Source organism: Thunnus thynnus, chromosome 19 (assembly GCF_963924715.1).
Source record: "Thunnus thynnus chromosome 19, fThuThy2.1, whole genome shotgun sequence".
NCBI classification, from domain to species: domain Eukaryota; kingdom Metazoa; phylum Chordata; class Actinopteri; order Scombriformes; family Scombridae; genus Thunnus; species Thunnus thynnus.
Window position 1 is genome coordinate 14386212 of NC_089535.1, and position 24814 is coordinate 14411025.

The 24814-nt window shown below is 40.1% G+C and overlaps 2 protein-coding genes across 3 annotated transcripts; one reads left to right on the top strand and one right to left on the bottom strand.

The window, feature by feature from the left end:
- Nucleotides 1–410: 410 nt before the first annotated feature.
- bspry (B-box and SPRY domain containing) lies at nt 411–9067 on the bottom strand. The gene is made up of 6 exons (XM_067574892.1): nt 8530–9067; nt 7813–7911; nt 4804–5034; nt 4584–4609; nt 4353–4477; nt 411–2212 (listed from the first exon to the last, which is right to left on the bottom strand). Exons 1-6 carry the CDS (start codon nt 8926–8928, stop codon nt 1677–1679), a joined length of 1416 nt encoding a protein of 471 aa, XP_067430993.1. The 5' UTR covers nt 8929–9067; the 3' UTR covers nt 411–1676.
- Nucleotides 9068–13927: 4860 nt separating this feature from the next.
- zmynd19 (zinc finger, MYND-type containing 19) lies at nt 13928–21338 on the top strand. 2 transcript variants are annotated; one of them, XM_067574908.1, is made up of 6 exons: nt 13928–14192; nt 15996–16055; nt 16173–16279; nt 17039–17179; nt 18396–18576; nt 18764–21338. In XM_067574908.1, the coding sequence occupies exons 1-6, from the start codon at nt 14142–14144 to the stop codon at nt 18905–18907; spliced, it is 684 nt and encodes a 227-aa protein (XP_067431009.1). In that variant the 5' UTR covers nt 13928–14141; the 3' UTR covers nt 18908–21338. The 2 variants fall into 2 exon arrangements, with proteins under 2 accessions (XP_067431009.1, XP_067431010.1); XM_067574909.1 differs by lacking the exon at nt 13928–14192 and adding an exon at nt 14380–15124.
- The last annotated feature ends 3476 nt before the right edge of the window (nt 21339–24814 follow it).

The following is a 24814-nucleotide window of genomic DNA, read 5'->3' on the forward strand; positions in this document are numbered from 1 at the left end:
TTATTTGACTTTGCCGCCCTCTACAGGTTTTTATGCATAAACATCTGAGAGGAAGGAGAGGTGTGTTCACTTCTGCTTCTTTCACATTTATCCTGCTGGTCACAAACCCATTTCTCCAACCTTTAGGCTACTGTCCCTTCTCCTAATGAAATAAAAAGGAGCAATTTTAAATGTAGTAGGTAACAGTGTTGCAAGTCATCTGAGAAGACAATTGCATTTGTTTTGGACTTAGACAAGAGATAAGATACTATGATCTTCACGTGACAGAGCTGAGCTACTTAGTGAAATTCAAATGTTTAAAACTGACCTTTATGCTCTTTCCTAAGAACATTTCAAATGTAAATAAAGAAAAAAAAACATTAATTTTCAACAGCAAGTGTTTTACAGATTTTAAAGGTGACATATAAGGTCTATATTTTTATTCTGGGACTCTACTGGAATATCTTTGTATGATTTACTGTTCAAAAAAACTCCTTATGTATCTTATAATGGCTCTTTATGCAGCCCCTCAGTTCAGCCTCTGTCTGGAACAGGCCGTTTCAGCTCCTGTCTCTTTAAGACCCCCTCCTGATGAGCCCTCTCTGTTCTGATTGGCCAGCTTCAGCTCTGGAGGATACGTTGACATACAATAGCAGAATTTCATCTCTTTTCTTTTGTTCTTTACTCAAAATGTCAACTTCTCAAATACATCCATACTATGTTTGATCCTAAATATGCAGGTGGACAATGCGAACAACCCGTGGAACAACCTAAGCAACAAAGACTATGGAACAGACGGGTACGTGTGAACAATCGGACACCAGTTCGATGGGGAAGTACAAGTAATATTGCAAATGGAGCATTCAGAGCAGCCTGAAGCCCGGGTTTTTCACTTTCATGAAGCATTTCTACATATGTTCACCTCAAGTTTTGGAACTTGTTTGACATCTAACATTATAACAGTATATAAATGATAGAAAATGATGAAAAGCGTGATATGTCCCCTTTAACAAAACAAGATCAAGTTTCACTCGCTCTGTTAACATATCTTATCTTCCTGCTGAGTCCCTACCAGCAAACTGGATATGTGATGTATCCCAGCTGACACATGCACGCAAAAGAAAACCTTGCTGTGTCAGAAAAGGACAAACTCAAAACTCTTCATCTCTGGAAAAATGTTATAGTAAAGGAAATTACAAAACAAAACCTTGTGTATTCACTGAAATATCTACTGCAGCGTCAGGAAATGAAATCGTCAAATTGTAATAATTAGTTTACTGAGCACATGACATAAAAACAAAATGATCTCAGTTGAGTTTCCATATTGAGTTTCTTTGCCACGTGACATTTCAAACAGTCCTGGATCAATCAGTATGATTCATATTTTTTTATATGGAGCCTTCGGGAAGCTTCCTAACACAGATCAAATAGTAAAACTTCATTAAAAAACAATCATCGTCAGTCACAATAGTTGTTGTTATAGCACTACTGTATGAATATGATCAATAGATAAAGAAATTAGCCATTTAAAATAGTAAAAAAAGAATCACAGTAAGAATAAATAAAAATTTATGCCATGTCAAAGCTGGAGTTTCATTATTGCACAGATGGAGGATGTTTAACTGCTGATCATATTTACATTGGCATTTCTTCACATGTTTAAGGTCATTTGTAGTTTTGGCAGCGTTGGTGGTCTGTTAGTGCAGTATGGTGATACTGCGGTCAGTCACGGCACATGCTGGCAGCAGAGGGGCGCTGAAGTGATGCGTGACGGAGTGCAGCACGGCACTGGAGTCCGGCTCATAAAACAGCAGTGTCTGACTCGGCCAGTCCAGCAGCAGGCCGATCCTCTGGGGTCTCTTTATAACCTGCAGGGGCTCCTTCTTCCCCGCGTGGCAGAAGGAGTAGTCCCAGTCATAGTGAGACAACACCCAGGACTGACTGTTGTAGCCCAGCCGGGACTCGTTCCCGGAGCCTTTGCGCTCCAGGCTGGCGTAGCAGACCCCGACCTTAAAGGCACCACTCTGGCCTACATCCACCACCCAGCTGTGGGTGCCGGAGGACATAGACAGCGAACCCAGAACATTGGGCCAACAGTCGAATCGTGCAGGGTCGTAGGGCGGGGATTGGCGGGGTTTTTTGTGGAGGAAGGTCAAAGTGCACAAGTCATCAGAGAGGGACAGGAGAGGGCTCAATGTGCGCTCGTCAAACTTTAGATGAGATGAACCGTAAGCTGTGGGAAAAAGAAAGAGGATGGATGTCATAAACTGCTGTAATACTGTAAGCAGACATCATGGTTTGAAGAATTTTCTTTACTGCGATTAAATCTTTTGTCTACTGTAATGTCACAACTTTCGAGGATGCCAAAAATGAGGGTCGCCCACTGAACTGATCACTTCTTGCCACCCTTAACATCTGTGCTCAAACCCAAGAACTACACTTGAGTACAAGGTTGGGCAATCAAGATCATAAATCTTCTGCACAGCAGTAGATTATAATGCAGTCAGGTACTGGTGAAGGCAATAGAGTAGAATCAAAAATGAAAAAGGGGATCCCCTCTCAGCAAAGAAACTCAGCTCTGGACCAGCTTAAACCAGCTAGTCAACAAGAAAGTTTGTGGCAAGCAACTTTTTCATTTTTTATATAATTTTGAGACAATTATAGAGCACTACATTAATTTGAAAGCTATAGTTCCTTTTTTGTTTTTTTGGGGGGGAAATTCTTTATTAGGAATAACCCCTTGAGATGTACCATCTCATTTTCGAGGGGGTCCTAAACAACAATATAATCTAAGCACAATTAGACAAAATGTTTCACAGAAAACAAAAATAACTACAAGATAATTAAACGATGCCAAATGTGACAGAAAAAACAAACAAACAGTACATATAAAATAATAAGACACACAAAATCAGGAGATTATACTCTAAACAGAGCAAACAGATCATTCATTCACGAAAAAGTATTAATGTCAGTGATAGCATTGAGTAATAAAGTTGTAAAACATAATTATAGAGGTGTTATTAAGGACATGTACAACTGATCCCATAATAAGGAAACCGGGCATGTTTGAATGAGTGGGAAGATGATATGGGTCGAATGTTTACAGGTAGATTATTCCAATCAGAGGGAGCTTGAAACATAAAGACTTTCTTAGCTATAGACTTAGAGACTACAGGAACAGAAAAAGAGCTGTACAGAGTGTCTCAACTGATTGGAGGAGAAAGGTAGCATGAACTGTTTTCAATAGTGAGGGTAATTGAAATGTATACGTTTAAAAATAAACTGCAGCCAATGTCTCTGCCTTCTTATCATGGGAAAGGGCCAATTAATAGTTTTATACATTGTACAATGATCAAAGGACAACCAAGAGCAAATCTGCACAGTCTAGTATAAACTATGTTGAGAGGAAGAAGATTAGTTTTGTATGCAGCCTGATATACAACATCAGCCTCATCTCATATTGGTAAAATGAGTTGTGACACAAGCTTCTTTCTGACAGTAAAAGAAAAACAATTCCTGGAGCGGTAAAGAACACCAATACCGAAGTTCCTTTTCTTCACAATATGATTAATATGATATTTAAATGAAATTTCAGGGTCGAGCCATAACCCCAGTTATTTGCTGTGTTCAACTCTTTGCAGTGGTGTACCATCCAGACAGGCAGTAACTCATGAATAAGCTTTAAATTTGGATTTAATGCTTTGGCAAATACTGAAAATCATAATGTGAAATTTAGTTTTATTGAGTAGTAATTTATGAGCTGTGAGCCAGTGTTGTAAGATATTAAAATCAGACTTGTTGCTTTTAAGATATATAAAAGCAGCTTATACTTAGCATAGCATATAGTGTATATTACCTTATAAAATATGATATATTGTTACTGATCAATCTCCCTAACAGTATATACAGTAGTTTAAAATAGGTCCTCCTCAACCAGCAAAACATTAAAATACTTCCAACATGCTTTAATAATAATGATCATATAATATAATACCGTATATACAATATTGTGACACTACAAGTGTCCTTACTTTGACTTTTTTATACTTGAGCACATTTTTATATTAACAGTTTTGTGTTCAGTACTTTATATTTTTAGATTGTAGTATTGATATTTTCATGAAAAGACGGCTTCACTTTTCTCATTGAAATGTTTTTCTTTGGCTGTTTCTGTCGGGGAGCAACTGATGTAATATCTTCTTTGGTTTTGTAATAATATGCACAAAAAGTGATCAGAATGAAAAATGCACTTTTCTCTCCTGGATTGCTGGATTCTCATAATTTTTAAGGCATGTTAATGACCATAAAGATGCTTGTCATGTATACATGAAGCTCCAGGATGGTTTACAACTGAATAGAAACATACTAACCGTTTGGTCCCTGCAGTACTGCCGTGGCCCACAGCCCTCTCAGCAGCTTGCTGTCACCGCAGCCTGGGTTCATGTTGAGCTGGACTGTATCACAGGGCTCCCCGACCCCCTCTGCCTCCTCCACTCTGCATACACAAACACACGCATTTAGAAAAAGTAGAAGAGATATTACCTCTCTGGAATGTCCTGAGGAAAATATAAAAATATATATATATACAAGCACGTGATTACCTTTCAGCTATCTCCTGGGCACTTATCTGAAAGACGAGACAGGAAGCAAGTGATTATTCTCCTGGATATTAGTGTAGTTAAGTAATTTATGATCATTATAAAGATGTTATTTGAGCACAACTTCCTCTGTTCTCCACAAATATTCCCACAATGATTCCTGGTCGTCCTTGAACCCCCCCCCCCCTCCTCCCTTCCTGCAAAAACTTTCCCAGTCTCTCACCGCCAGCTGTGCATCTGGAGTGTGAGTCAGGGTGTGCACCAGGCGGGAGCGTGTTTGCGACAGATTCGCCATGGCTTGGCTCCAGTGGGCTTTCTGGGTGAGGAGACACTGCTCCACCCGCTCCTCCTCCCTCTGCACCTCCTCCAGGAGACGCTGCTCCTCCTCGTCCAGGGCTTCACGTGCCGCGGTGACCTGAGCCAGCACCTGCTCCCTCGCTCTGCTCGCCGATACCTACGTGGAAAGTCGGGAGAGAAGGGGAAATATTAGAGGATTTGTGATGTTGTGATGAAGAGGAAAATCAATTGCATAATCAATAAACAATGTTGTTAAGTTAAAAACATACGATGTTCAAAGGCTCAGAAAACCAGCAAAATTTCACATTTGAGAAGCAGGAAGCGATACAGTTTGGGGCATTTTTGAAAACAAAAAGCAACAACAAAAAAAGACTTAAACAATTGATACATTTTTAAAAATATCAATTGTCTGTCAGTCAACCTGATTGATAGATTAATTGACTAATCATTTCAGCTCTAATTATATTTATAGTATAGTTGCAACTTCTTTTTTAGTTTACGTTTTTAACTGTAATGTTTGTGATCAAGACTCTGTATGTTGCAGTTCATGTTCTGTGTGTATTTTTGTTGGTTAATTGTGGATGTAATTCCTTAATAAGCTAAAATTATTATGATGTGCTTTAACGCCTGGCAAAGGCGTTACTCAGGTATGTTTAAAAAAATAAATAAATAAAAATACACTCTCATCAAACAGACACCGCTTTTCTCAGACATGGCTTTCATGTAACACTGCAATGAGATAAATAAATGTTTTTTTCAGTCAATTGATTAATTGTTTAATCTACAAAACAGTAAAGAATGCCCTTCACAAGCTCCCAGAGCCCACGCTGATATCTTAAAATTGTCTAACAAACAATCCAAAACCAAAAAATATTCAATTTACATTGATACAAAATACAAATAAGCAGAAAATCATAATTAAGAAGCCTGAACTGGTGAATATTTGGCATTCTTGCTCTATAAATTACTTAAACAATGAACTAATTGACTAATAGGCTCAGTAAGAAAAGCACAGGTGCAAATAATAAAATGAATGAATCCATTTGGCTGCTTCTGTCACTGTCATGACTTATTCAGATACCTGAACAGAATAGAGTCGTTGTTAGCATGACTGGCAATACCTTTGTTTTCCTACAATGAACAGTTAAAGTGTGTTATGGGAAAAGATGTGTTGTTTTAACACTAATTAAAAACAATAAAAAACTGAGTGATGGACTGTAGTGATGTCACAGGAGGGCCTTTGACTACATCTCATGTATGTTTAATCTAGAGATGTTCTGATACCATTTTTTCCTTCCCAGTGCCAATTCTGATACCTGAACTTGTGTACTGGCCAATACTGAGTACTGATCCTATACCACTGCGTCAAAAAAAATTCAACAGCTGTATACCACTAACCCTGTATGGATGTGATATGACTGCTATCTTGCAAAAATGCTCAGAAATGCTTTATAAGATTGCTGGTGTTGAAACTGGCAACACTAGTGCCGCCCCTCGAAACTAAAGCCTTGCATATTGTACACGTTGCCTTTTTACTGGTGGGACTTTCCAGTGTAAAATATTTCCAAATTGCTGACATTTTGCCGATGGCTAAAATTACACAATTCACTGGAAATCAATTATTCTTTGCTGCTCTAGAACGGTAGCTGCCAGTGACTACACAGTGCAGTTTGCTGTGTAGGCTGCTGTTTTGGAAGAAGAACTGGTGTGAAACTACTTTAAAGTTTATTAATAATTTACATGGTATCGGATCAGTGCATATACTCATATACTCCCTAATACCCGATCCAGCATTTTAGGCAGTATCAGAGGCATTTCCGAGACTGTTCTCAGTACTGGACCAACTCTAGTTTTCACTAAATAATGCTGTATTCAGTTACAGGTGAGGACCTGTGATCACCAAACACAATGGCTCTTAAAGTGAGAGTTTCTAGTCGGGAGGGCAGATGCATTTTCTCTTCCCCACAATCAAACATTAAGGAACACATGGGTCAAACAGAGTCACTTTGTTTGCTTCTGGTGCTCATAAGTAGCCAAATAAACCCTTTGGGAGGTCAGCAATGACACATTTTACACTTCTGGCCATAAACGAACACACCAACCAGACTTTTAACCAACGACATTGTCTCGACAGTGTCAAGTAAGTTTGTTTTATGTTGTTGCAGAAACATGTGTTGGTTTGTTGATTTGATTCTTGCTTAGATGAGGTGTCTATGTATTTGCATCACCTGCTTTTGTTGTTTGCTTGAGGTTTAATTTGCTCTGTGGTGACTTGTTACCTAGAAAACTATGCATGCATGACCTGTGATCAATTTAGACACCCAGTGTGATCAGAGACGTAAATAAATAAGAGAACAACAATATCATTTCAAGGTATATTTGGTTACTGAACATAGTGAAGCTTTCTGAAATTCATTTTTTTCCTCTTATGCATACATTTACAATTGACCTTATTATGATAAAGGTTTAGAATAAAGAGATCAAATTAGAGAGCAAGTGAGTGGAAGAAAAAGATTACAATGGCTGAGAAACCTCCTTATACTGAAAAGAACTGTACCCCAATGAATGAGATGGATTTTTTTTTTTACCTTATTTGGATGACTTTACTCATTATTTCCCCTCCTTGTTGATATCAAAATAACTGTTTCACATGCAAAGTAGTGCTGACATAATTAATGAAGTTATTCATCAAGCAGGAATTTCAATCACTCGTTGGTTTCTGCTTTATAGACATTTCACAGGGTTCAGTATCCACATACACAAAGCCAACATATGTCCACAAAGCACATGATGTTCTTTTTTTACTTTTCTGCAAAGCCTTCACCTGTCAAAACACATTGTGTGAAACAGTGTTGTACCGGTGTTGAGCTTGATACTGTGTCTGTAATCATTAGTATGTGAATGAGCGTGGGAGGAGATCAGAAGCGTCTCTCACCTGAAGCTGTTGCTCTTTGGCTGTCAGCGTCTGCTCGATAAACCTTTCAATCCTCAGTGCCTGCAGCTGCATTTTCTCACACACATCCACCAGTCGATTCTAGTGAAAAACACACACACACTTTTTGAATAAGCACATAACATCATCAGCTGGAAGCGCAACAAGAAAATCCTGTCTTCTTAAAATGCCATGCAGAGCAGTCAGCAGGAAAAAACAACTTGCAAATGTGTCACACCCAAGAACGACTTATGAGATACACATCTTATTTATTACACTGTCAAATATGAGAACACAAATAACACACACTTCCCAACTGCTGCCTTATTTAATAGAGTGATTGAAGAGTGGTTGAAGTAGAAAAATCCACATTTTCTCATGTTAAATATGCTAAATCTCTCATAAAAGAACAGAATACATAGAATAATAGCTTATAAAGCAGATAACATGAGTTTAAACCTGCTTAGTAGCACATTATAAGAAAAATAAAGAAGTTAGAAGGCAAATCCATTCATACAGAAGTGAAAGTAACTTTCCTGAGCTATGTTTTTTTTCAACCCGGCAGGTAACTTCAGCAAAGAAAACTTTATCCATAAGGCACCTGCTATATAGGAAATACGTCCCAAAGTTGAAAATATTATGCCACAGCTCTGGTAATGCATTTAAAAAGAGTAAACAGGTGCATATATACAGCAGGTGAACTGCTCCACACACACTCACCCTGACTGCGGTAACTCTGGTAGCCAGAGGGGTCACGGTGTGTCCGTGGCAAGGCCCTACGATGGCGCAGTGTGAGCAGATGAGTTTCTGCTCGGTGCCGCAGTACCAGTCCAGCTCAGACTCATGCTCCACACAGAGCTCACATTCACCGGAGAAGATGCCAGACTCGTTGTCGGAAGTGGTCGCAGCCGGTGAGGTCGTTCCGTTGCCACCGCCGCCACCGCCGCACCGCGTCACCGCAGTTGTGTCCCCCGCCTGCTGCTGCCTCACACCGCCGCTCAACACGGAGAAAATAGGCTGCTCACCATCCATGTCTTTGGGTCTCACGGTGTGTAAAGTCTCCCTTGGGTCACCCGGTGATGAGCATACTAACTCGCATGTTTTTAGCTCCTCGGTCATGGCACAATAACGCAACAGGTGCACCGGCAGAGCTGGAGTCAGTTACAGCGCTGTGACACAGGTGTAACAGGTGAGCGGAACACGGAAGTAACACGACCATCAGAGGTCAGAGCCGGGAGAGAAAAAAAAGGTTTCTGCCCTGCTGGTTTATTGAGTTGTTTGTTTTGGGCGTCAGGTGAAAACCACATTATAAGTCGTTAATCATGTTGTACTAATGAGCCACACACAGGTATATTCAATCACACACCTGACATGCTGAAACAAGTTGTATATTTACAATGTCTCTCTCCCCCTGCCTCACCTTTTCTCATTATCACTAGGTTTTTTTTTTTTTTTTTTAAAAACCTGATTTTGGACGCGTAATACCTGGTCAAACTTCCAGCTGGGTCCTAAAGTCAAGCCTCAAGTAGTACTCAAAGTATCTTGAGGTAATTGTACTACACAACAGTATATCCCACTGGGAAATTGTAAACATATGACGAGTACATAAATATTATTTATTGCTAGCCGATACAGTATGTGTGTGTGTGTGTGTGTGTGTGTGTGTGTGTACGATTTCTTATTCAGTGATTATTTCACAGCAAGAATTGATGTTGTTTCAATATCAAGTTTTATGTGTTGCAGATAAAAACTGATCAGTTTCATTCTGACTAACATCACATCATGTTTTTTGATTCATGAACAAAGAATCTGAAATTCTTGGGGGTTTTTTTACAAGTAAACTAAAAACGAGATTTTTGGTTTTTCTATCAGTGGAGTTTTATGTTCATATACAGCTTTTTATGAGTTATACTTATGTTTGTACAGCGGTGGAATGTAAAAAAAAAGTACATTTATTCTATTCTGTACTTAAGTACAACTTTGAGGTACTTTTACTTTACTTGAGTATTTCCATTTTATCAACTTTGCACTTCTACTCCACCACATTTCAGTGGGAAATATTATACTTTATACTCCCCTACATTTATTTGCATTCCTATTCATTTGAATACCCAGCAGTATATGTTGTAAACATTAGAGTTTCCATGACAACATTAAAATGATGCTTACATGTCAGTGAATGAGTATTAAAATTCCAATGATATAAATATGACAAATATAACACTAAACGGGGCCATTTTGCATTTTGTACTTTTACTTTTGATACTTTAAACACATTTTGCTGCTAGTACTTCTGTACTTTTACTTATGTATGATTTTGAATGCAGGACTTTCACTTGTAATGGTCTATTTTCTCATTGTGGTATTGCTGCTTTTACTTAAATAAAAGATCTCAGTACTTCTTCCACCACTGTGTTTGTAGACACAATTCACGGAAACCTGTTAAGGGGCATAATAAAATTTTCCAGGTTGGGCAGGTGTGATGGATGGAAACATTGTTTCATCATGTGAGTTGAGGATCAGAGGTAAAACCACACCTATGACAGCTCTATTTAGCAATAGTGTGTAAACACCCTGTCTGGAAAAGCTTGATTCCAGAGAGAGTATTTGTCTGGAAAGATTAAGTGTGCGTTACAAAAAAATGCCTCACCTTATAGATGGCCAGGCCCGTTGATTGAAAATGTTTGTCAGTTGTAAGCTGGAGGGCTAAAGAGTCTACTCAGATCATGTTAACATCACTAGTTCATTAGGTGTGGTGCTGTCCCAAGAATGTGTTTTCATTTCTATAATTACACCAGGTATAATCCTAAAATACTTAACAACCTATATAACATGTTGATAATATTAAATTATTAGGCTGTTTACAGTGTAATATGTTATTTTAGACGATTGTAGAAGCCATGAAGAGATTTTCTGTTTTCACGTGGATGGGAAGCAAATGAAAAATGACTTTTTTTTTAACGTCCTCAAGTGAAATTTCTGCTGACTGAGCTATAAACACAAAAGAACAAAGTTCAGCCAACTGATTTGTGACATGTTGTTTGCACTCAGCTTTCACTGGTGTTAAAAGTTTCCTGTTATTTCTGTCAAGCACTCTGAAGAGGATAATTGGGGGAAGTAGGTTAAAACAAAGGAAAATAAAAAGGCTTTAAACGGCTTTAAAGTCCTCTTTGTATCCACTTTTCCAACTGAACTGAGATCAAAGACTGTCTGTTAAAGCTACAGGTATGTTTGAGAGAAAGGAGATTGAATCTCAAGAAATTCAAACCAGTAGGAGGGAATAGCCTCCCACTCCTCCCAGCTCCACATCTGTGGGTAACTGGATATGAGTGATTGACAGGAGAGAGTCGTGGCCTCTGGGTCAAACGTCAGGTGGGTTTCCATTCATTTCACTTTGAAATGAGAACAGCACAGGGCTGCCATTGTTATACCAACATAAAAAGATGTTTTGTAATGGGTGAAACTGGTAAACACAAGATATACTGGTGCTCACATCATGAAGTGAACAAGGGTTTCCTGTGCATTCAGTTTGTTGTGGAAGAAAGATCTAAACACATGAATCATACTGGTATTCTCCGTCTTGAGATTTACAGGAAAAAGAGGAAAACAGTAAAAATAAGTAGTTAAAAAGAAAGTGTAATGCATTTTTATTTCTTTTGTACACCTCGTTGAATTTTGTAGTGTAAATTCCACAAAAAAAAAGTTTCTTTCTTCATGTCTGATGGGCTGCAACTAACAATTATTTTCATTATCGATTAAGCGATTATTTTTTGATGAATTGATTTGGTTCATAAAATGTCAGAAAATGGTAAGAATTGTTGATCATTGTTTCCCAAAGCCCGAGTTGATGTCCGCAGGTGTCTACTTTTGTTCTGACCAACAGTCCACAACCCAAAGAAATTCAGTTTACTATCAGTGAAAACTAAAGAAACCAGAAAATATTCACATTTAAGAAGCTGGAATCAGAGAATTTGGACATTTTTTTTCTTTTGAAATTTCTCAAACAAATTAATCGATTATCAAAATATCTGACAATTATTTTAATAGTTGGCAACTAATTGATTAATCAACTAATTGATGCAGCTCTAGTCTGATGTAACTTTGCAAACAGCATATTAACAGGTCATAAATAATAAAATTGTGTTGTTTTTGTTCATCTTTTTACACACCAGAGGCAACTTCTCAACTGAAACGGTTCCTTCTTCCCTTTAAGGACAATGACACTCAATTTACTCTTTCCCCCTTAATGCAATTAAATCCATTAATAAATTTAATAATGAGCAGGCATCAGAGGGACTCAGAAACATCAGAAACACAAACAATATTTTCTAAAATTCAAAATGAGTCTTCTAAAGTTCTTCTTAACACTCTCTCAAAGTTTACATTTTTTTTAGATTTCCCAACCAGGCTCGAACTCAAGTTTCCATTTCCATTTTCAGTCAGGAAGTTTCTGTAATACAGCTATTGATCTCCAGAGGGCGCTAACTCACTTTCATCAACAGGCAGCTGTGTTGTGATAAAAGGGGGTGAGATGCTGCTGAACACATGACAGCACATCTGGTGGTTCCAGATGAAACTGTATCAGAGTATTTAGAGTGATACGTGTGCATAGTAATGATTATGATCGATAAAGAACCTACCTTAATATACCTCCATATTCCAAATTTTACTCTTAATCTGGATTTATATCTCTACACGTTCCCAGTTAATTGGGTTGAGTGGCATGTTGCATTTCTTCTTTATGGGGATGTGTTTCCTCATCTTTATTTGTAGGTTTCTCTTTTCCAAAAAGGCCACAACTGCACAATGCTCCAGCCGTAGGTGCTGATTGTACAAACCGTAGACATAAACAGAACAATAACCCATCATGGATCCCCAGTGGTTTGCTATCCCAGTTTGAAAAGCATCAGTGTGTGGGGATGAAAGGCATCAAAGCACTAAATAAATACAATTTACTGGGCAGATTAAACAGGGAATTAAGATGAAGTAATATTTAACGAGAGACTGTTTATCATATTCCTTTAAATTAATGGAAGTTGGAATTTCTATTTCTATTAACATAACAACTAAAAGCCCAAGTGGAAAAGGTAAACAAATAATCAACAGTCTAATATACATTCAAAGAAAGGAGTGAATCTGATATTTTAACAACACACTCATTTCCCCAAATCAATATTTCATTGTTTTTTACTTCTTATTGTTTTAAACAAAGTGACCTACAGCTAGATGTGCAAACATGCATAGATTTAGATTGTAATTGCAGCCAACAGATTATGATCAATTACATGAAATGGGCAGAAAAGGCCATATCTAAATATACCTGCATTTAATTAAAAATCTTTGTTGCTAGTTATACAGTAGCTTAGTTTACATTTAATTGCCCTTTTATACACTTTTCTCTATATTTCTGTATCATTTTTTGTGTTTATTATATTATTTTTTGTGCCTCTGCAGCAAGAGACTTGATCCAGGATTACATACAGATGTTGGTACGCAAACAATGGTCCTGCATCAAGCCTGATTTTTTTCATCACTTTATTCATTGGAAGCGTTATTTACAACATGTGTGACAATAATACAATAACAGAAAACAATTAAGCATCATAATGAAATAAAGATAAAATAAATTACACGATTTCACTTTCAATTTATTGATACAGTCAACATGGCAACAGAACAAAGGGTAAAAGTAGTAATAATAAATAAATAAATAGAAAAGTAACATACTTCCTTAAAAAAATCTACAAGTATGTGCACATTTCTTATTGTTTATACAGTGGATAAACCCAAAATACTTTCTAAATTCTGCTTCAAGCCTGAATTCGCAGCCAACGTCATACGCCATGACGTCAAACAGCACGGAAATGAAGTGGTTTGGTCCGGATGGATGTATAAGATTGTATAATACGGCCATGGTCTAATCCCATCGAGCCATCAAACATTTCGCGCGAAAATGGCTGGAAGTGGTCACGAGAGTGTCATGACGTAATAGCTGAAACTGGCAGTGCTGAAAAATAGTCGTTTTCTATTGGATAACATCATCGGATGCGTCGTATTAGAAGTCGTAACGTGCTGTTTGATTGGACGATCTGGTCAGCGGCTGGTACCGGCCCGCCCCCAGCGGCTCGCTCGTCTTTCCTGCGCCAGCAGCGGTGTGTCACCGAGGCTGCTGCCGGAGAGAGTCGGAGTCAGGGCAGACACTCAACCAGTTAACGCAAACTGGCATCGCAGCGGGGCTGAGGGGCTGCCCCCGACGAGTTTCTAAACCTGAATACCATTTAGGTTGGGATCCTACGCCTCGCTCTGTCACCGCCCGCCCGTCCGTCCTCCTGATGTCGGATTTCAAGCTCGGGATCGTGCGGCTCGGCCGTGTGGCCGGGAAGGTGAGCTGGATCCCAGGGCTGCCATGTGCGGCCGGGGGAGGGCCCGCGGGGGATCACAAAAGCTACTGGAAAAAACAGGCTTTGCGGTGACGAGTCGGTGCTAGTCTGACGCTTTAACGATTATCAAGCCGTTGTCGTTTCGGGAGTGGTTCAGGTTGAACGATTTTCGCCGCATTTGAGCGGATTAGAGACGCCGGCCGTGCGGAGGTTTCTGTGGCTCCGCCGCCGCCGCCGCTCTCAGCCTCGCTGTGAAGCTAACGCTAGCTAGCACCTAGCGGGATACGTTAGCTGTTGGTTAACGTTAAATAGTGCCACGGAGGTAAACACACGGGTCCTTATTTTGTCATTACCGGTGTCGTGTAGTGTAGAAACAGAGAAGACTGCTTTTATAGCGGCGGGTCATGTTATATTTACGCTCGGTGGTACAGTTAGCAGTGCCACGCTAGCTGTGTTGTTAGGATTACACGGTTAAGTGTCGGCTAATGAGGAAGCCATTGCCATGCTCCATCAACTGACTCTTTTGTGCAACGTGACAAAGCCTCGGTAGAACTGCTCAACAGCTGTCTGTGGCCGAAAACTTGCATTATGTTTTTTTGTCGCTAAAGTTGCATTTATGGTCGCTACAGGCAGCGGTGGTGTTAAACTGTGGCTAAATGTTGGTCACTAGTTGCCCCCCCAAGGCTACTCGTGTCACAGGACAGTCACACTGTGGAAAAGCAGTTTTTTTTGTTTAGGTGTGACAAACCAGCTGCCCACCTGCCGAGTGACAGTGCTCCTGGACTGTCACACAGCTAATATACATGATGTCAGTCCTGGCGGTCGACACAAAGTGTCACATTGCATGTTTCCACCCTTTGGTATGTGGATAACACCACCCATGCTGTGTGTGTGTGGCACTATGCTCGAGTCCCACCTTCTAACAGGGAGCTCAGGTAACTCATTACACAGTTTACACGTGTCTCTTTGGCTCCTTTTTTAAAAAAAATAAATACGTTGTATCTGAGTCCAAATACGGTGGATGTAAAACCTCATAATGAAACAGTGTGTTTTTAAGAGGTTGAAAACAACTTATTTTACTCTTAATATGAGATTTAACATGTCTAAAAGAGATACTCCTTCTGTTTATGTGTGTTGCAATTGTCACGTGGCCCTCAATGGTTGTGACTATTGTGGCCCCTGTACACATTTGATAAGCAGTGTAGGTTGAAGTTTGTACAACCCAGCTAGATTGTGTACAAATACACACCAAAGCCCTATTTGGACATGATAGTTTATTTCATGGGGAAGGGGGCGGGGTATAAAAAAAAAAAAAAAGATTCCCGGCACTTCTAAACCTAAAGAGTAACTAAAGTCAATGTCCTATCCGATAGCTGTTGCCAAAATACAGAAGTGGTTTAGACAAGCATCTCCTGCTGGAAAAACATGACATTTGCCAACCACTGGACTGACGAAATATTTAAATTTAGTGTTGTTAAGTGTCATTAATTGAATAAAATGTTTTTAACTGCTCAAATAGATCTTTATGAATGCCTGAAGGTGGCTATGAGGTGAGGAGGGAAGACTAGCAAAGACAGAAATAAGTAGATTTAGCTGACATTACGCTATATGATGAGTCTATAGGGTGCTGCTGGCTTTTCTCTTTTTCTTCGGGTTCCTGAAATGTTTCGTTTTAATGGTTTTACATATTGCGAAAGCAGAGCAGTCCCTGAAAGCTGGTAGCTGCTTCCCTGTGAGTTGTGGCTGTTACTGTTTCAGGTGTCAACAACATGAATTTAAACTCCCCTCTCTCTATTCTCTCCTCAGACAAAATACACACTGATCGATGAACAGGACATACCGCTTGTGGAAAACTATGCCTTTGAGGTAAATATGAGGATTCAACTGCAACTTCTGTTCATCACACGTATTGCTGTTATCGTTCTTAATATTCATTGCAATCACAAGACTTGATATTAAACAATGAAATGATTCAATTTCCAGGCGCGCATGGAGGTAGATGCAGACGGCAATGGAGCTAAGATCTTTGCCTACGCTTTCGACATCGGCAAAGGCCGCTGGGCGGGAAGGCCGTTGCATGAGCTGCTCTGGTAAGTCATTTGTTCGTCACATCAGGTGTGGGGTGAATGTTTGTTTTTCTGTTGGAGCATCCGGGGTCAAGCCTTTGTGTTGGCAAGCATCCATATTGTGCAGGTGTCCTGGATGGAGTCCTTTGATTAAGATCACACTAGACGTTATGAGTAGAACATCTAGATGTAGGAGATTATTGATTCAACCGCCTGATCAAAAACTGTTAAAGCTGCAAGAAGAATGCTGTAGAAGCCATTAAACATTAGGTGAGCTAGAAAGAAGAACTTGAATCCCTACTAGTGCAGGTTGGTGCTTGTAGCTACTCTCAGATACATTTCCTGCAGGTATCAGTAAAGCTTCACATCAGTTCAGGATTTTTAGGAATTTGGTTAGTTCAGTGGTTAGTTCTATGTATCTCACAAATTGTTAGTCTGCAGTTGCTTGTTTTCATATGAGTGTAGTTTGCCATGTTTTCTCAGCATCCAGTAAAAACTGCCTTTTTATGGATGAATAAATTGAACTTTGGCCAGAGTTTCTTTATTGACGTCGTAGTATTTGTGAAAATGATTGAGCTGCTAATAACTTCTTTAAACTAAACCTGCTCACAGCCCTTAGAATAAAGTGTTCTGAAATAAACAAGGAAACAACAAACACTTCTGCTCTTAAAGCTTCGCATTCCTGCATCCACATTAGTGATTAATGTCCTCATCTTAGTGAAGCTGTTTTGTGTAACTGGTAAGTGGCTGACTGAAAGATTTGGAAACATGTTTTTTACTCAGGGAGAAGCACAGAGGAGGCATCGCCCCCAGTTTTCAAGTCATCCACATCAACTCTGTGACAGTGGACAACCGGCTAGACAACCTGCGGCTGGTGCCAGTGGGCTGGAGCCCCAAACCGGAGGAAATTTCCAGCAAACAGAGGTGAGATACATATTAATGATACTGTACTGAAGGCTGAAGTATGATTCTGTTGCTCTGTAGGAATGTAAAAAACTGTGTCTGACAACTAAGATTTTTTCCGCAGGAAAACACTAAAACAGAAACAGCCTTTTGCTCAGTAAAAGAAATGTTTTGCATACTTTTTCCATATCTTGACATTTTAAAACAAATACTTTTGGGGGGGTTTGACTGTTGGCCACAAAAACCAAGCATTGCATTAGCATCACATCGGGCTCTGCTTACATTTAGTGGATAATTGAAAATTGGTTCAAAAATGTTTCTGGGTTTGCTGACACTTCAGTGCTATTGAGAATAGTGGATAAAAGTTAAGAACTGGTTTGTTTCATCTAAAGGAAGAAAGCTCACTACAATTTGAAATACACCAGAGTGGCATGAATGGTCTTGATTAAGGGATGTCGAAGGCTGGGTCATTGTGTGCATAGACCTGCAACGATTAGTCAACTGGCAGAAAGTTAATTGCCAACTATTTTGACAATCAATTAATCGCTTCGAGTAATTTTTTAAGGCAAGAAGCTAAAAGTCTCTGGTTCCAGCTTCTTAAATGTGAATATTTTCTTTCATCCTCTATGATGGTAAACTAAATATCTTTGAGTTGTGGACTGTTGGTCAGGACTATACAATATTCTATTCCGATTGACAAGGTCTTGATTTGATATTGATTCAGTAACAATATCAATTTTGCTTGGATATGAAAGAGATTCTTAGATAACTAATGTTGTAATTTGCAAAAGGATTCCTCTACCTGGTGCATTATTAAAAATACTAATGTTTACATCAAGAATTGACCCTTTAAGCAGTTACATTAATGTACTTTTCATTTATCATGAACACACTACAGCAGTCAACACAATATGGTGCATCTCTACAGACTCTACAGTCAGTGAGTATTGAGTGACCAGATAAGTGCTTTCTCTAGTGCGGTGTGTAAACAACTTTAGATTGTAAATCGAATCACCAGGCAGCCAGTGTAAATAAGGTGGCTATGAACATACCTACTGTAATGTGAACATCACTAATACCTCAGGAAAACATAAACTTTGTTGTCATTGTCTTGCAAAGCATTTGTGAAACAGGCTTGGAGGTGCCTTCAGTGGAGCAGCTCTCGGTTTGTACAATGAGATCTGGCCATACGAGATCTTTCTAATTTCGCAATATATTTCTTCCTTTACTCGTCCAGAGAGCAGTCTCTCTACTGGCTGGCCATCCAGCAGGTACCGGCCGACCCGGTGGAGGAGCAGTACCTGGAGCTGAGCCGCACACGCTACTACAACGCTAACGGGGAGCTGGTGGAGGAGGAGGAGTGCTCCTGCACATACTACGAGTGTCATTACCCTCCCTGTTCACTCATTGAGAGGAGGGTACGTACTGTAACTACTACTATGAAGGGAAAATATCTTGAATCTTGTATGCTGTTTTTTAAGTAATTCAGCTACTTTCCAAATGTTGATATGTAGTTAAAACAATTTTTTTTTTTTTTTTATTTGAATTTTAAAGTGGCAGATGACATGCACTCATAATATAATCTTGTCCCTCGTCTTTCCACAGCTCCGGGAGTTCAACATCTGCGGCCGCTGCCAGGTGGCGCGCTACTGCGGCTCCCAGTGCCAGCAGAGGGACTGGCCCGCCCACAAGAAGCAGTGTCGAGAGCGCAAGCGGGTGCTGGCCCTGGAGTCGGAGCCCGAACGATGATCTGCCCTCATCCTCGACTGGGAGAGGAGGAGGGAGAAAAGGGGGGACAGGGTTTGACTTGTGGGAGGGGAGTGGGGATGAAGTGCAAAAATGGGGACGGGGGGGTGAAGGGGGAGGGGGGAGAGAGAGACTAACGACAGAGGACAATGTTGGTTGCTTGGTTGTTTGATGGATTCAGGGGGTAAGAAGATGGAGGAGGGGAAGGAGAATAAAACAAAAAGACATCTGCCACTTCCCAGAACTGGTAATTCTCCATAGCTTGCTTTTCATGTGGATGACGGGGAAAGGTATTTGTTTTTGTTTTTTTTCTTTTTTTTTTTGTTTTTGTTTTTTTTGTCTTTATTTTTCTCGAGGACGGAGACCCTTGAGCTCTACCTGCTGCTATGGTTTTTTATGTGAGGGGGAGGGGGGGGGAAAGCTGTCTTGTTGACGAACTGGACAAGCTTCTTTGGACCACAGTCGAACACGGACAGTTGTCGTCATCCACTTTAGTTCCTCCACCCAGCCGCTCGGGTGCGGTGACGTCTGTGCAAACGGGGGACCCAGGGGCTACAGTACCCTTCGTTCAGCTGGTACAATGGGACACGGACCTTTTCACTGTATCGCTCCCTTTTCTGACCTCTCTGGTGCACACGGCTGCCGTCGTCACAGTCATCGACACCTTAGCCCACCTCCCCGTCTGTTGTACTCTTTTTTCCCCCCCCGCAGCCAACCACGACACACATCAGATAGATTTCACTGATTGAATCACACTACCAGTATTGTGTATGTGTGTGGGAGTGTGTATGTGTGTATGCTTGTGTATGTATGTATGTATGTATGTGTATGTGCTGCCAATATGTGCTGAAGGACTTTGAAATGGTCAACACGGGCAATGGGCAGGGTTAATGTATGTCTTTTTCTCTTAAAGGGGCCATATTACACAGTTTTAAATGTCATATTTAATCATAAATTGATGGGTTAAAAATATTTTCACTGTTCTATAATAAAGTAGCTGCCAAATAAAGGCTTTAATTATTTTCTAGATGTTTTCTTGACCCATTATTTTTTTAATCAATTTGATCAGAGAAAATTTGAATTGGACAAAGTAACTGGAATTAGTACATCTTCGAAAATTGGATCCCTTTTTTTAAATGAGTGTTTTCAAAATTCTGCAGTTACTGTTTAAAAAAAAAAAAGAAGCTGGTCCTGGTGTTATTTGGTACTTTGTGTCTTTTTCATGATCACACAAACTGTTATGGTCTCAAAGTTTCTCTATCAAACTAATCTGATGATCACAAAGGAGACAAAATGTTAGAAATGATGTCTACCAAAGTCTACACTGACCTTTCGTAGTCTGGCACTCCTCTTATTAACTGGTTTAAATCCCTCCAGTCAGTCTCAGTTTGCTGGTTTTTTAACAGACACCTGTCTTTTTCAACGGTATTTTTGCATTTGCAGGGTTACGCTATGTGTTTGTGTGTGTGTGTGTGTGTGGTGGGGGTCGGGTGGGTGGGTGCACAGTTTCTTGTGTGAGAGTTTGCTCTAAGGGTTATTTTTGAAGAAATTCTATCAATGGAGCTATATTTATTTAAAACATTTGATTGTGAAACATGTTTTTGTCCTGGTGATATTTGAAGGCAAACTCGATGAAAAGTGGACAATATGGGACCTTTTTATGTCACATCTATTTTTTTTTTTTTTTTCCTTTGGGCGGGGAGGGGGTCTGAACATTTCGTCCCAGTTACTTGATTTCTTTCCTGATCCCGAGTGAATGAGTCCTCCTCGATGTCGCCCTTCCAGATTTTTCCATGAAAAAAACACTGCACACCACCATTATCACTAAAATCTTCCATGTGAGAGACGTCTTGGAGTGTAAAACTTGAATCCCCCCACCCCCCACCCCTCCTCCCCTTCCTCCCCTTTACACACCTTTTGGTAACTTCTATTTTGGAGAGTGGTTTTATGAACTGAACCATTTCCTGCTTTTGTTTTCTAAGACACGGCAGTCCGAGTCAATTTGTTCTGTGTCAACTTTATCCTCAATCGCCTGCCTTCCTTGTATTACCTACAATGCACACCTGCTTAATCTGTCCTCTTGTGTCTTAGGTGAGGAGTTCAGACACTTAATAAGCATGTAATTCACAGATGTACATGCGACTTGTTGATTGTTTATTTTGTATGTGTGTGTGAACAGGTTTTCAACACTGCACTAAAAATTTAGCTCCCATGTTAGCGTATTCGTTATAGATGATGGGGTGAGGGCGGGGGGGGAGGGGTTGTTGATTTGGACAGAGTGTACAGATTGTGTCTGAGATCTTTTTCGTTTTGTAAGAATATAAACATTAATCACCTAGAAATAAAGAGCTACAATATGTGAATGGAAGTACAGTTGGGGATAACTGACAGTTGCTTTTCCAATGTAAAATGATAATAAATGAAATTAAATGAACCTCATTTGTTGGAGTAGTTAAAGTGAGTGCTGATAAATGTAGCAGTGGAGTATTATCAAAGGAAGGGAACAGGCAAGGAAGGAAGTGAGTGAGGAAGGAAGGAAGACAGGAAGGAAGGGAGCGCTCTAGTAGTCGAATGGTCAGTGCACATCCCTCATAACCGCAACTTCCCTGTTTCAATTCCAGCTGGGGATGTCATACATATCATGTCATACTCACTCTCTCCCCTTGTTGGCCGTCTTGTCTCTTCACTCACTTCTCAAGGAGGAAGGAAGTAAGGAAGGAAGGAAGAAAGACAGGAAGGAAGGGAGCGTTCTAGTCGTCAGATGGTTAGTGCACATCCCTCAGAAGCGCAACTTCCGTTTCAATTCCAGCTAGGGATGTCATACGAATCATGTCATACTCACTCTCTCCCCTTGTTGGCCGTCTTGTCTCTTCAGTCACTTCTCAAGGAGGAAGGAAGGAAGAAAGACAGGAAGGAAGGGAGCGTTCTAGTCGTCAGATGGTTAGTGCACATCCCTCAGAAGCGCAACTTCCCTGTTTCAATTCCAGCTAGGGATGTCATACAAATCATGTCATACTCATCTCTCTCTCCCCTTGTTGGCTGTCTGTCTCTTCACTCACTTGTCAAGGAGGAAGGAAGGAAGGAAGGAAGGAAGTGAGGAAGGAGGAGGGATGGAGGAAGGAAACAAAGAAAGGAAGGGAGTAAGATAGACAGAAAGGAGGAAAGAAGGAAGGATAGAAAAAAAAAGATAAACAAGAGGTAAACATTGGCTCACTCACATTTTCTGTGACACACTCGCTGCACGGCATTCTGGGAAAAATGATCCCACCGACAGCAGGGTCACTGATTGGCTTCCTCATCAATATGACAAATTACCCAATGAGAAATAGGTTACCTAATTAATTAACAACATTACTAAATAGTGAAACAAATGACTACATTTATGTAATAATATTTCACCTCTGTCACTGGGCTAAAAACATCTTTATCCCCACGTTTCCCCTCCGACTGATCACTTTTGATTATACAGACATCGAAACCTGTATGAATCTGTAGAGCAGAACATGAAGATTGTATTATCATGAAGGAGTTCAGTCTATTAATGGTATTAACGGTAAAATGGGTAAAGGGGGATGGGGTGTGTGTTACAGTCTACAGGAAGGGACAGAGTAGACTCTACATCCTGAGGAAGTTTAGGTCCTTCAATGTGTGCAGAGAGATGTTGGAGATCCTCTACCTGCCTGTTGTGGCAGTTTCCTTTGCAGCCATCTGTTGGGGCAGCAGCATCAGCGCCGGTGACTCTTAAGAAACTGAACCACCTGATAAAGAACGTGGGCTCTGTGCTGGAGACTGCTCTGGAGCCCCTAGAGCTGGTTGTGGAGAGAAGGATGTTGGAGAAGTTGTTCAACATAACGGACAACACTACACACCCCCTACACAACCTCCTGGTCAGACAACAGAGAGTCCAGTCGGAGGCTCCTTCTGCTCCGCTGCAATAAGGATTGTTATAGGAGGGTGGACATTGTTGCACCAGGGAACAAACCAAGGCCAGCTGTAGTGAGTGCTGCCTTTCTGGCATTCCCTAGAGACTGCTGCCTCCCGGGGCTTTCTCCCACCTTCCCCCCTGGGTGTCCCCCCCCAGAAGCAGTCCAGACCAGCTGCAGTGAGCTGCTGCCTCCTGGGGTTCCCCCTGGGTCAGCGGTCCCCAGGAGGACCTGTCCACTCTCAGAAATGTTGACTTGCCACTGAAGCTTATTTTAGTACAGATGTATTAAACAGATGCAAATGTCACTAGTTAGCAAGACTGATTTCAAAACTTAATTTTACTCCAATGCTTTTCATATTTAATCGGAATAAAATTCACTTCAAGATAACAATTTGAGCAAAAACTCCAAAACATCAAGATTTTTTGATAAGAATCGCAAAGAATAGATCTCAGGCTTAATGAAAAAAATACTAGTAAAATATCTTATATTTTTAATGTTGTGATCAGATGACATGGTGCCAAATCATTATCATGACAGAAGTAAGGACATATAGCTCAATTCAAATTGATTGGAAATATAATGTATTTTGCCTATGCTAAGCAAAGAAAACATAAACTCACCCATTGATTGTTCAGGCAGACATGTGCCAACTCTGTGCTGTTGTAGAAAGCTGCTGCTGCTGCTGCTCCTGCTCCAGCTGTAAATTTATAAATGTTGTAGCGCCACCTACAGGTGAAATTATATCAAATGCTACAGCATCAACATCACCATCTGTACAACTTTGCTGAATTTGGTTGCCATGGAATATTACATTTAACAGATATGGCAGTTGATAAGTAGCCTGGTGGTGTTTTATTAATGGCCACAAGGTGGAGCTGTTGGTGCCATGATTCAATATGTTGTGCACATTCACATGAAGAACTTGTGTACAAGGTTTGATTTTATTATAGACAAGAGAATTGTTGAAATATCATATTATGTTGTTACTGTAGTGCCACCTATGGGTAGAATTGTATGAAATGTTACACACCTGTTCAGGTTTTGATGGTTCCAGCTACTCAAATTAGAAGATTTGCTGCTTTTCATTGTTGATTAAATATCTTTAGGGTGTTCAGATAAAACAAGCGAGTTGAAGATATATCACCCTGGGCTCTGACAAATCTTTATGACCATTTTGTTACTATTTCCTCACATTTTACTGAATAAATGATTTATCGAAAAAATAACAAAAAGATAAATCAATGAAGAGAATAATAACATGTCTAGGCACCATTAATATTCATTGTTAATTTATTTTTCATATTAACTTGTAGTTCTTTTCACCCTGTCTTAATAATACGAAAAGCAAAATAAATAAATAAATAAAGTATCATAATCAGGTTATTAAATTAATCTGTAGTTGTTGGTTTGGGCTCCTGAGATTTGACTGGATGAACCCTGATGTGTGTGTGTAGTAACGTAGCTTGTGTGACAGAAACGTGTAAATATATAATCATGTAAACACTTTTAAAACATACTAAGCTTTCTTTCACTCTGTGGCTTTATACTGTTACTCACTTTTATCATCCCGTCTTCTCTCTCTTGTATAACAAGAACCAGATGTCCAGCAGCTCTGCTATGGCCGTTTGGTAACTTGAGCCTCTGTGTTGTTACTTGTGTCTCAGCGGTAGTTGGATTCTCTCCATCTGCCTCCTCCTCCTCCTCCTCCTCTGCTTCTTCTTCTTCCCGCACATCTCCAATCACCAGCAGATCACTTCACTCTCTGCGGTCGCTGTGATGTCAAAGTTCAACAGAGGGGGGTCACAGAGGTCAGCAGGATGGGCTGTCTAGGCAAGTACCACACGGCAATCACCGGACACAAAGACAATTCACTGTGATGACTTTATTTAAGCAACAACTTCCATGTGTTTATGTGTTTACTGGGCCTTAAACTTAAAGCTGCTGTGGTTTAGTTTATATCAGTGGTGGTGGATTATTGCTTAGA